Source organism: Podarcis vaucheri (genome assembly GCF_965113315.1).
Source record: "Podarcis vaucheri genome assembly, chromosome: 3".
Classification (NCBI taxonomy): domain Eukaryota; kingdom Metazoa; phylum Chordata; class Lepidosauria; order Squamata; family Lacertidae; genus Podarcis; species Podarcis vaucheri.
Window position 1 is genome coordinate 41,357,692 of NC_138761.1, and position 13,300 is coordinate 41,370,991.

At 46.7% G+C, this 13,300-nt stretch overlaps 1 protein-coding gene across 6 annotated transcripts in view; it reads right to left on the reverse strand.

The window, feature by feature from the left end:
• TJAP1 (tight junction associated protein 1) overlaps window positions 1-13,300 on the reverse strand; it is a 42,283-nt gene that overhangs the window by 10,600 nt on the left and 18,383 nt on the right. For 5 of the 6 annotated variants that reach the window (XM_082217081.1, XM_082217082.1, XM_082217083.1 and 2 more), the window contains 5 exons: window positions 11,158-11,248; window positions 9,340-9,391; window positions 6,690-6,847; window positions 3,645-3,673; window positions 938-1,099 (listed from right to left, as the gene is read on the reverse strand). In XM_082217081.1, coding sequence (XP_082073207.1) covers window positions 938-1,099; window positions 3,645-3,673; window positions 6,690-6,815 — 317 coding nt within the window. In that variant the 5' untranslated portion in view covers window positions 6,816-6,847; window positions 9,340-9,391; window positions 11,158-11,248. Of the gene's footprint in view, window positions 1-937; window positions 1,100-3,644; window positions 3,674-6,689; window positions 6,848-9,339; window positions 9,392-11,153; window positions 11,249-13,300 lie in introns of all 6 variants that reach the window. The other variant, XM_082217078.1, reaches the window with a different exon arrangement.

The following is a 13,300-nucleotide window of genomic DNA, read 5'->3' on the forward strand; positions in this document are numbered from 1 at the left end:
ATCTAATGGGAGGGAAAGCTTTGCCAACAAGTGTCAATCCCATCGCCCTTTCTCCATTTCCCATCTTCTTTTCTATCTATGAAGACCTTTACAATAATTACTGCATCCATCTTCATAATGAACTTGTCACCATTATCCTTATTTCTAAGCTGAGGACAGTCAACTTGTCTATGCTCTCTGCACTCAAGAAATCAGGAGCTGAACATGGTATGAACCTAAGTCTCAGGTCCAGTTCCATCTGGTAAACTTCCAAGGTTGCTGGGGACAGGGGAAGAATCCTCCAAACTTCCATCTATAGGTCATCACCTCAATGCCTCAACAAATGCTAGTAGTTTTGCTCACTGGAACAAAATGATGCAGCTAAAACAGATACCATGGGGGAGGATTAATGAACGCATCTTCTGACAATTGTGCCGGCCTTCCCTCTACCCTACGATGATTAAATGCAGAACCCTTCCCTTGAGGCAGGGTGAAGGAAAATCCCTTTGAGATACTCAGCTGCTTTTAGTTTTTAGCAAAGATGAGGCAAGGCCTAATCTTCTTCATCATACCTGTTTCACCTCTCAGATTGTGCCACGTGGTAGTCATAAAGATATTAACATATCAGTCCCAGGGAACACTAAGCCAGCAAGTCATAGCATGAAAAATGCTGACGGACGAATTTTGGCTTTTAAAATAATGTTTCTACCCCACTCATGGCCCCCATCCCATGGACCCACTTAACACTAAACCATTTCCCGTGCACAGAATGATTCATACGACTGTCAGCAGGGAGGGAGGGGACAAAATATATTGTGCAATGACACATTTATTGCTTCCCCAAAAAATCTGCAAATAGCAAGGACATACATCTCAGATTGTTAGGAAGCAATGTGTCCTTCTATCCAGCTGGTTCCCTTCTCTTACAGCACCCCAGAGCTTCTTAAAGCTGACATACCTACGGAACTTGTCCTTGAATTTTTCCAGCTCCTCACGATTCTGGCCCAGCTCCATCTCCAGATAGTCTTGCCCAGACTCCAACTCCCTTTCCATTGCCTCCATTTTGTTGGTGACATAAGCCAGACGCCGACGCAGCTCCTCATTCTCATGCTGCAACAACCTAATGCAAACAAAGCAACAACATCCTGAATAAAAACTACAAGTGCTGCAGTCTTCCATACTGTCGTACCTAGGAAGTCGAATACCTTGGTTCCCAAACAAATTAGCTGCCAAATGATCAAAACCTGGAAGTGAGTGTTCCGGTTTTCAAACATTCTTTTGGAACCCGAGTGTCTGACGGGGTTTCCGCGGCTTCTGATTGGCTGCAGGAGCTTCCTGCAGCCAATCAGAAACTGCACTTTGGTTTCTGAACGTTTTGGAAGTTGAACAGACTTCCGGAACGAATTCCATCCCATGGTACGACTGTACAACACTTACAGCCTCACTTCTGAAAGAGAGCTGCAGCAAGACGCACTCTGACAGTTCTGCCAACCCCTCCCCTTCTCTGTTCAGGTGCAAAGCAGCACACAGGACATGAAAAGACATCTGGAGAAAATGACTGTGTTGTGAAAAAATCTTGGGATGAGTTTACAGATCTTCCCTGCCCCCAGCAACCATTCACCACAAGAGAGGAAATAAAGCCCAGGTTTCAAACATAATAATAATTTAAAAACCCCATTTGCAAACCTCCATTTCATAGTGCTGAGGCATGCTCAGCACTAGACCCAGTGCAACTTCAAATGCATGAATGAGCAAAAAAACCCAGTTTATTCACTCTTAAGTTTTCATGTTCAACAAGAAATTACAGTACATTTTACTACAGAGGTTTTCAGGTATCCCCCAAGCCAGACATAGGCAACCTTCGTCCCTCCAGATGTTTTGGCCTACAACTCCCACGATCCCTAGCTAACAGGACCAGTGGTCAGGGATGATTGGAATTGTAGTCCAAAACATCTGGAGGGACGAAGGTTGCCTATGCCTGCCCTAAGCTCTACTGGATTCCTGCCAGTGCCTTCGAGTTCCAGGAGGAGGACTCTGAAGGCATATCTGCACACCAGGAAGAAGAGGATCAGCAGAGATTGGGAAAGATGGGTAATAAGGTGCATTCTGGTGGTTAGGAATAGCAAGGCTGTTCTAGTAAAGCCTTTTCTGGATCTTGCGCCACTAAATTCTGTTTATGAGTAGCGAGTCGCTTTGAGCAGAGGCCTGAGCACATACGGGAATCTGCTGTAGATAAGAAAAGGTCACGTCAGTTGATCATATTGCCACCAGAGCAGAGACAGAGAGCCTTATTCTCAGTAGCCCGCCACTCATCCATGGCAGCAGCGTCTCAGTTTACAGTATCTGTACTAAACACAGTAGCCAGATGGGGCTGTGCAGTTTAGGTGTCCTCCACTGGAAGATGAGACTCACTCAATAATTTACGTGCTGCCATGAAACATCTAGCAAGGATGCAGGGAGGCGGGTTAGTTGACATCGGCCCATCTCCACCCTCACAGAGGAAAAGTGACCCAGTTTCCAAGCAAGTGAGTGGAATCAGTCTATGGAGGAAGATACAGCCTATGTTTGTGTAACGGCTCACTGGCACAGAAGTCTTCTGCTGTCCCAGCCATACATCTGCTTGCATGCACAAAGTCTCCCAACAGTTCTGCTACTACTGTATTGGGGTTGTTCTTCACTGATTTAAGAGCAGTCCAAAAAATTGCTGCCTCCTGCAGATATTTGTACACATCCAACTTTCATAGTGAGAGAGACTGCACAAAGGACATATCCCAAGCACAGCAGATCACATTCAAATAATAGCTCTTAAAACGTGTTTTCAAGAAATTAAAATAGATGCCTGCTGTTGGAAGGAATGATTGCCTATCCACTCTTCCTGCTGGAACAGCAAGTTGAAAACCTAATGTAGAGTTTGGACCCTTTGTTTGTGCTTGTACAGCTGGGTCTCCACCTACACTAGCTTTGGCATCTATGCCTGAGGCAGCTATATCCGTTCCGGGACCGTCCTTTCAGCCACTGCACCATCAAGGTTGTGAGATAACGCTTCCTGGTGGGCACAGAGCAGAGAACCTCTGGCCTGCAAATTATCATCATCATCAAATTTATTACCAGGGCGGGTTACAAAAATTTGAAATTTAGTATTAAAAACCATTAAAACAAATTTCAGTCACAATAATAGGTGCCAATAATAGGAGTATCTCAGATGCCGAAGGCCAGGGTAAACCTGACCTGCCAGGTGACAACTTCTGGTCCCAAAACCAAACCCACCTTCTCCACGCTTGACATAATGTGTGATGGCAGGTAGGGCAGGTAGAAACATGGCTGCAGAATGCAGGTTTAAATTTTAGATGATATGTGTTTAATCCCACTTGGGCAGTATCTCCCCCACCCCAGCTTTAACAGGTGGGCAGGACCACCACCTATCAATCACCTGGTGTCACTATGACACCAGATGATTGGCAAGGTAGGTGGTCCCACCCACCTACCAAGCTTGGCCCATCAGGGTGGGGGAAGATGAAGATCTGGCCCATCCAACCCAAAAGGCCCCAGCCCTGGTGTAGAGCCTTAAAGGCAGGGAAAGCCATCACATAAGTTCAGAGAATGAGCATAAACGTAGTAGCCTGGAAAATAAAGATTTGCATAACGAAAGCGACGAGGATACTTACCTCATCCTTTCTGCATCCGTCAAGGGCTCCTGTGCAAAAAAGGAAACAGAAGCAAGAATCTCACTGAAAAATATGGGCAAGTTTTCAGAGTGGCAAACTGAAGCATACAAGTGCCAGATGGATATAACCCACAGCACCCTCTAATTCTCATACAAAGAGCTCTGGTCCAACCACACCCAGATGGGATTAATTTTATTTATTTTTTTATTTATTGAATTTATATACCACCCTATAGCCAGAGATCTCAGGGCGGTTAGGATTCAATCCTGCACTATACCAGCCTAAATTATCTCAGTCACTAGACAGCTTTAAATTGACAGCATTACAGTGTTCACTATGAAAACCGAAGACCTGCTCTGTGGTGAATATGATCCTTCGTTAATGAACAGACCAAGGGAGATACTACCAGCCACTTTTTTTCTTCTCTTTTACTGCCCATGAGCATCCACACTGCATTTAGGATACCCACTGGCCAGCAAATACTGTATACTGTCCTGTACTCTATATTGCTCAGGCCACCATACATGTAGGTAAAGCACCACACAAATGAGACCGCTACCAACAATCTTAAAACAATCCCCATTGTATAGGAAGACACTTCAAGTTACATGCCATTGTTTTGTTTTTAATTATTTCTGACATTTCCTGGCCCCCTCCCAACCAGCTATTCCTCTAAGGAGCTCAGGGGAGCATGCAGGGCCTCTCCCCACCCCCCAATTTCTCCTCAGAAAAAGGCCTTTGAGGTAGGTTAGGCCTAGAGAGTGTTAGCAGTTGAAGGTCGTTCTGTGAGCTTCGTGCCTCTGTAGGAATTTAAACTCTGGTCTTCCCAGACCTAATCAAACACTACACCATACGGACTTAATATCCCTAAACAATACTGACAAATACTGCTGAGTTCAGATTTTGGGGAGGACCCTTGAGCAAAACACCCTCAGCAAACTGCAACTGCCTGATTCCATTCTTTTTATTTTTGTTGCTACCACCTGCTTATCTACCAGTTTGTCCGGGTCTCTGCTACTTTTTGCTTGCTCACTGCATCTCTAGGTCCAGGGGGCTTTCAATGATGGGCCCCTTGCTAGGGCAAAGGGCCTTGGCAGGTGCCCAATCATGCCAGCCTAAGACAGTGGTCCTGAACGTACTGACTGCAGCAAGATTTGCCCTATCAGATTACACAGTATGGGGCAACTGGCAATCTCCCAGCATGCAATGCCTGATATAAGAGGGCAGGAGAGAGATCTGGGCAAAGACAAAACGCCTTTTCATGAGGGTACACTCAGCTTAAGAACCTCTTTCCGTGAAGGATGGGAGTGAGTGGCAGTTTTTCTCAAGAACTGTGACTCATACAAAGGTGCCTGAGGAATTTACCGGGCAGTTTAGCAAAACAGGTAAGCTGCCACAAACACATATACTGGCACTCGACAGGTAAGCATCTCCAAAGAAGCAAACCCAGGGCAACCTGGATGCCAAAAGGAAGGAAGAAAAATCAATGGGCTACTCAGAAAACATGGCGTATTCAGTATTCAAGCATGTGGGCTCAGTTTCCGATTTTAAGGATCAACACAAGCAGGGAATGAGCTGATAAGAAACATGTTGGGTGGATAATATTTGGGGATAAAACCCCTTTGGTCAAACCTCACAGAGACTTAAGGAGATCTGCTCTAAGCTACGACAGACAAAACTTGGCAGACAAACATCTGTCCCTCACTCACCTACCTTGTTTAGCGCTAAGCTGAAGGAAGGGGAGGCTCTGGGTGAGGCACTGCCCTCCTCCTGGCTCCAACGTGAGGGAGGGGAGAAGGACCCTTTTCCTGAGTAGCTCGGCTCCAGCACTGGCCTCGGGCTAGTTCTGCAGCCCAGGGGCTGTAGCCACACGAGCCGCGGTGGGTATTCACTCTGGCCTTGCCCTTCATCCCTCCCTCCCTCCTGACCCAGCGTCTTCCACGGAGGCAGATGCTGCTGCTCAGAAGACACCCTTGCCAAGCCCAGCTCTGCCAGGTGCTGCAGCTGATACTGACACAGATCCACCACCCGCTTCTCCATGGAGAGGAACTTCTCCTTGCTGTCCGCCCTCACCAAGACGGGCTTCCTCCTTAGCCTGGAAGCCCTCTCCATCTCCTCTGGCAGCTTCTTACGGCAAGGTACCACATCGAGACCCTCGCGCCTCCGCTCTGCTTTCCTCCTAGTGAGCCGAGGGCTTTTCTCAGCGGTCCTCCTGGTGCCTTCAGGCTGGCTCTCCTTCTGCCCTTCTGGTGTGGAGCACCTGGGAGAAGTGGGGGAGTCCTGGCTCCCTTCTCCTGCTCTGCCCTCCCCCAAGGAGTGCAAGTGGACAGGGCTCAGCACCCGGTGGGTGATCTCGTCCAGGAACTTGGAGAACTGGAGCTTCTCCTCTGTGATCTTCTCCTTCCGCCTGACAGAGTCAGAGCAGCTCCCGCTGTTGTGCTCAGAGCCGCGCTTGTCCTGCCTGCTCAGGCACAGCTGAGGGTCGCTGTACTTCCGTGAGCGGCGGCCACGGGCCAGGGTCTCCACCGAGCGAGATTTGCGCAGGCTCTCAGGCCGCACTTGCAGCATGTCTGTCTGCTTCAAGATGCCCTTGAGGGGCAGGTGGGTCGATGGGACATGGAACTTCCTAGGTGCTAAGATCTCAGCAGGCTCTTTGAACATGAGGGAGCGCTCCAGGCTTCTGCTCTTGAAGGAGCAAGTCGGCCTCCGGCCTTCGTCCCCAGAAACCACTACCGTCTCTACGCTTCGACTCATGAACTTACTGAGCCGCCCGCGGTTAGGGTGCCGACAGTGCCTCACACTCCGCCTTCCCGTTTTCCCGCCGTGAAGCAGCACAGGCGACAGAGTCCGGCTCTTCAGGTTCAGCTCTGCTCGGCACCCTGCTAGCTCCTTGTCGCTGCTCGACTCCAGAGACCAGGAAGAAAAGTTAACGTTGCAAACCTCATACCCATCCACCTGCTGTTTGGGCTGGCCTGCCTTGGGGTAACTAAACCCCTTCGGCTGACGAAGGGGGACCAGGCCCTTAGCTGCCCGGCTTTCAGTTACCTGACTCTGCTCCGCCAAAATCACACCATCTTGGTCGTCGCGCAGGATGGGCAGCTCGTGCCGGATCTCGCGGTGCTGCGGAGGAGCCTTGCGGTAAGGCTTCTTGGAAGGTGCAGTGCTCGTCATTGTCCCCTCGCTTGACTTGCACAATAGGTCACCTGCCGAGAGCAGAAATTGCAGAGGAGAGAGAGAGTCACATATGCCCCATTCAGCCCAGATACGTTCCCACAAGGCAGTCAGATATCCTGTGTCCCACAGCAGCCAAACATCCAGAGAACCGAGGAAAGAGGCAGGCCAGAGCCTTGGAAAGCAGCTGTAGTAAAAAAGGAGGGAAGAAGAAAAAGCACAGCTGCGTCCTCCCAGCCAGCAAGAGCAGAGGATTGGCTCATCCTCTCTCTGTGTGTGTTATGCACATACACACACTAACATACAGTGTGTGTCCAGATTATATATAGCAAACGAGAACAGGCCTCAGAGCGGCATATTGATTGGGCTCTTTAGGAAAGGCCGTTTCCGATATGGAAACTGAAAACCTTGCAGGCGGGAATGACAGGCCAGGCAGGAGCTATTGATCTTGTGCTGTCGCTGCCAAGAGGGACTACATGGGAGAGAACGGCAGGCATTAAGCATGCCGACAGGCTGGAGGAATTATGTGCTTGTATTAGTTAAAGCCAAATTACTCCCAAGTGTGTCAGGGATAAAACGGCAGAGAGAGGCACTTTCGCTGCCACTCTCTCTAAGGGCAAAGCTTGGAGGCACTTCTAGGACAGAAGGAACCCTGCTGAAAGCTGCTGAGCTATGCTGATGCATCAGGGCTTAACAACGCAGGCCTACATTCTGTAAAAGCTATGAGCCATGAACAGCACCTACCTGTGTCAGGTTCCAGGACAGCATTCGCCAGAGGCAGCAGGCAATTTATAATGGGGATGGGGGGGGGGAATCAGGACTGATGCAAATGTTCCTGAAAGCACAGACAAGAGGCCTCTGCCTTCTGCTGTGTAGGTAAAAAATTAGCCAAAGGCAGTGATCATGCTGCTGCCGGCCAAGACTATAAACTTGTCAACAAATGCAAATCTATGATATACAAGGGAGCTGGAATCAAACTGCTTTCCTCGGGCCTTTCAGTCCTCACAACCCCTGCAAAGTTCACAGACCATGTGGCCCACAAACAGCATTTCCCGAGGTAGCTAAAAGGATACAGGGAACGTTGCTCTGTGAAATCTCATCAACTAGAACGCCCTCAACAGATGATACTCCTCTACAGACAAGGACTGCACGCAGAACTTGCCTGTGCTGGATTCGGCACAGCTCTTGGCTTGCTTCCGTTTCTAAGTACTACGCTAGAATGATGTAACAGCATCAAGTACTTCTACTACTGACATATATCAAGGGCAAACAACAGGCTTGGCACTGCAGGAAAGTGACGAGAAGCACATGCTCACAACAAAGGTCAGTCAGGGCAGAAAAGGTCAGACCTGCTAAAGGACCAGGAAGCACAGACATGGCCAGAGTATGACATTTCAGGGAATGCTTTGCTGAAGGCACCTTCATTTCAAGCAAGCGGTTTCTTGTCCATTTCCTCCTCTACAAGGAATGCATTTCCTTCAGCCAATGTGCAATAAAAAAACCCCAACATCATAGGTTTTGCAGCCCTCAAGAGTCAGCCTACTGTAATGCCTGCTTAGAGCAGAGCAAGAGGTAAACGAAGACAGGTTCTCTGTGGCATTTTGCTCTGTAGAGCCACTGGGTTCTTATCAAGTCAATAACAATTTGGGTAAAGAAGGCACAGTACCTTTGTGCTTAAACTGCCTGGAACTGTCCCATTACTCCCATGGTTCCCTCCAGCATTCCATTACACACAAGTCAAAACATATCTGTACAGCTGGAGGTAAACACAGGGCAGCTACAATACCAATGACAATGTTTTGCAGGCACCACGTCTTCCAGACAGCAGCAGTCAAAGCTTCTGTGAGGCCTCTAGTAACCTGATGACTCATGGGTGAAAGTGCGTGCCTTTTGCTACCTCCTCCCCAGTATTGAACCCGCTGAATTAAAACATGCTACTCTGCTAATCAAAGGAGGTTGTAAAAACTATCCATTAATTAAATCATAACAGCAAGCACAAAAATGAGCAAAGATAAACCGTTGCAAATTAAACATGTCCTAGTATATTCTTGAAAACCAGTTTAAACAGAAATGACTTACGGTTTTCTAAAAACAACAACAAGAAGGCTGGCTATTTAAGAGACCTACTGGAAGTAATATTCTATTTATTTGGGGTCAGTCTTGAGAAGGGCTTCCTCAGCGCTCTACATTTCTCATTGTAGGAAGAACCATAGCTCAGTAGTAGCTATGGTTTTGAATGCAGAAGGCCCCAGGCTGAATCATCTCCAGGTAAAAGGACCAGAGAGCAGATGACACGAGTGAGACTCCCTGGGGGGCCTCAACAAATAGGCTAAACTGGACTAGATGGGTAAGTAGTGACCAGATATATGATGACTTCTTATGTACATCTCGTTCATAAAGGGGATTGGGTAAGGCCTCTTTGGCCGACTCTCACTAAAGGAAGGTCAAATGTGGAGCAGTGCAATGCCTAAGTATGAGGCAATCCCCACAGCTAAGCCTATAAGAGATGTGCTGAAGAACTTACCAGCCTGGATTCAGATTTGAAGCCTCATGAAGAAGGCACTCAACCCAACAACCTAAAAAGTGAGGAAAACAAAGACGGTTTACTATGGAGCTCAGCTCCTCCTCTCTTTTCCAGCTCAAGGAATAAACACTTATGTCAGTCCCCACCCGAAATATGCCCAATCTGTAGGATCACATGTCAGATGGGGGTGGGGGGAATAGCTGCAAATACCTAAATAAAGCTCAAAACTGTCAACAAAACATTCTGGTAGAGCACATTTTCCCATGTACACCAAAGGGTAATACTGAGTACAGTCGTACCTTAGTTTTCAAACAGCTTAGTTCTCGAACGCTTTGGCTCCCGAATGCCACAAACCCAGAAGTGAGTGTTCTGGTTTGTGAACTATCTTTGGAGCTTCCTGCAGCCAATCGGAAACCGCGCCTTGGTTTCCGAACGTTTTGGAAGTCGAATGGACTTCCAGAACGGATTCCGTTCGAGAACCGAGGTACAACTGTATTTTGATTTTACGACTATTTGCTGCTGCACTGATCCATCAGAAAACAAGAGTTCAGGTACTGATTCATAAAAGGCTCAGGAGTCAAAATGAAGGTGGGCAGCAGATTCCCATGAAACAGACTACGCTGTCCTCTATTTCTGAAAGGAATTGTAAGATGTATTGGGGGGGGGGATGCTTTTGAAATCTGTACCAACTATTTGCTGGCCCTCTTAAGAGAATGTCCCTCACCTTCTTTACCACAGATCATCTCTCCCATGCCTAGCTCTCAGAGCAAAATGAGCCTAAAATGTACAGGTATGGCATATATACAACCGGATGCCCACAAGGTCAGGGAACTATGAACAGAGGGATAGAACAACAGGTCGGAGAATAGGATTCTGGCCTGCTATTTCCACTCAAGCTCTCACACAATCTGGTGGGGTTGCATTGCTGAAGTCTTCCCTGGCCCTCCCAGCTACTTTCCTCTATCAATGACACCCAACCTTGGAGTTGGGGTTACATTATGTGTACAAAAACTCCACACCCTAAGTCAGAGCCATAAACAAAGTTAGTGTAACAGGAAGCCAGGAGGGCCTGTGCTGGGCAAGAGAGCTGCTGAAACAAGTCTTTGAGATGCCCTAGGATTGGCCCTGCCCCAACAAGCTTGTTGGCCCCTTTCCTTACTACAGTGTTTTCTTCGGGCCTCAACTAGCACAGAACAAACAATCTCACAATAGCATAGCTATTCTGTTCCAAGGCCACAGAGCAATAACTAGATCTACACTTCTCCAAGTCCAACAATACAGGAACGCAGCACAATGCCTGTGAATAGACTTGTGGGGGTGGGGAGAGGCTTTCCAAGAAGGCTCAGCATACTCTCCAATTCCATGCACACACAGAAACAGGACAATGATTTTCATCAGGTGCAAAATTCAGCAGCCTGAGAATCTCACTTTTTTATTTACATGTTACGTTCATGTTACATTCTTTCAGGTTACGTCCCGCGGCGACCCAGAAGTACCGACCGGAAAGGGTTACTTCCAGGTTTTGCTGCTTTGCAAATGCACACAAATGCCAAATCACGCCGTGCACCTGCGCAGATACAGCACTTCAGGTTGTGCTCTTTTCATGTGGCAAATGGGCCTCCGGAACGGATCCCATTCGCAACCAGAGGTACCAGCTTCTCCTGTGTCCTGCTGGGTTCTAGAGTACAACATACACGTCCCCTGCTCAGCTCCCTTCCTCCCGTCCATCGCACATGACAAAATACCCAGGGTACCACTGCACAACCACTTGCAGACATTCCCCACATAGGCCTCTCATAAAATAAGGGACTTACAGACCCAAAGTGATGTCCTGTCCAAACATGTTTGTCCTCCCGGCTCTGAGTCTGCGGTATCCGCACCGCATCCAACAGCATCTGGGCAATGGCTTCTGAAACCGGAGAAAGGGAACTTTGTGAGTTACCAATCGGCTTGACATGCAGGAGAACACAAAGAAAACCACAGTACAGGCAAGAACACGGTCAGCACTGGACACAGAGTATTCTAACTAGGTTTTCAATGAGTATCACAGAACCCGAGCATCAGGCCTCAATTCCACAGCATACCGGAAAGGCCTTTAAAACTACCCCCCTTTTTAAAAAAAGAAAAAATGACAGGAATATTCAACTCTTTGATGTACTTATTGAACAGGCATTTATTCTGGAGTAGAAGATTGCCATGAATTATGCAGATACGTTCATTATTCCACCTCAGTCACAACAGCCCAACCTAATTTGCTGTGAAGCAGAGGAGAGATCTTCTGTGTGGGGTGTCCCTCACTTGGCCACAGAGAGGCTTGGATGCTGTTAAGAGCTCAGTGAGCAGCAGGTCAATACAATCTGCAATTCGGTATTCCATCCGGTTTTGAGAAGTAATCTTATCTAAGGACAACTAGAGTAACTGGAGAATAGCAGCTCCCTGAGAGAAACAGGTTTTTAAAAGTTTAAAGCCACAGCCAAGTGACAGCAATGGATAGTTTACAGTTAGCTTTATAATGGTAAAAAGAAAAAGTAGCTTGGTTTTAAAAAGCTTGGTCTCTATAACATATAAGGAAGCCACATTCATGGGAATCTAATAAGCCTCAACACTTTTAAGTTATGTTATTTTATGGATTAGTCGTATCATAAGATGCTTCTAAGTCATGCTATCAGGGATCATGTGAAATAGCCAATCTCCCACAGCTTTCCCTCTTCTAGTTCACTAGCACAGTCACAGCTTACCCATGTTAAGGCTTAAAAAGCAACATCAATTCCACAAAATTAGTTCTCATATTTATGCCAAAACACCAATGAAATTTAACTACAAATTGGATTTAGTTCAGAGTCGAACTCACAGGCCTTGTTTGCGCATCATTGTTTGATAAAATTGTTTTGAGAAAATTAATGCAGCCTTCGGAAGATCTGGCTAAGAAAACTTGGCATTAAAAAGAATGGAGGAAGAAACTATAAAAAACAAACCACATTCCCCAAACTGCCCATTCTTCCTCTTCTGTTCAAAACACACATACATGCACTTCCATTCTTAAACAAACTCATCAATTATTCCATGAACTGTGGATTATTGTCTTCCATTTGTTCACCACCTTCTATCCTAAGCCTTTTATAAAATTTATCAACAACACACAATCACTGTTCCCAATACCACTCAGCTGCCACCAAAACACAAGCAGATTCATTATGTTGCTGCACAGCTGCGGAGAAAAAAACAGGTTACAACAGGAAGCTGAAGATTTAGATAACCAGGTTTCCAAAGAAGCAGGGAGCAGTTTTTGCTGTTGTTTTTCTGAGAGCTTTAATTATGGCCAGTTCAGAGAGTAGAAGCTCAATTTCCTCACCTTTCCAATACTAATTTCATAATACAAGTGTTACGGCTGAGCATGCCTAACAATTTTCACACCACTGGAAAATGAGATGAATCAACTTAACTGATTCCTGGGTCCTTAAAGGACTGAGGTCGAAGATTCAACCCCTAAGCATTATTTTGGTACACGGTTGTCATTCCTGCCTTCAGCAGTCAGTATTCTGTACTGCAGCAAAGTTATTTCTACAAATCTAAAGAAACCGAACCTTCATTATCTTGTACATTATTTTGTTTCCTAGAACCAGTGAAGTGGGACTCTATCAAAAATTTTGACAAGCTAAGTAAACGTTGGGACAGTCAACAAATGGCATGAAATTGTATGCTACTTTCCCCTGGTTTTTCTATTTATTCAATGAAACAGACTTTGAGGCTGTTGTTGGGAGTGGAATACACACTTTTAATTCTTCTCAGTGTAGACAAATGACAGGGAAAATGTTGCTTTCCTACGGGGGGGGGCAGAGGGCTGGGGAGGAAGTTGCATGGTCCTGATGATGGTTTCCACAGTTACTTTTCCGTGGAGAAAAGATAAAAAGTCAGAGGAATGAAACACACAACTGAATTTAATATGTAGTCCAGCACTACA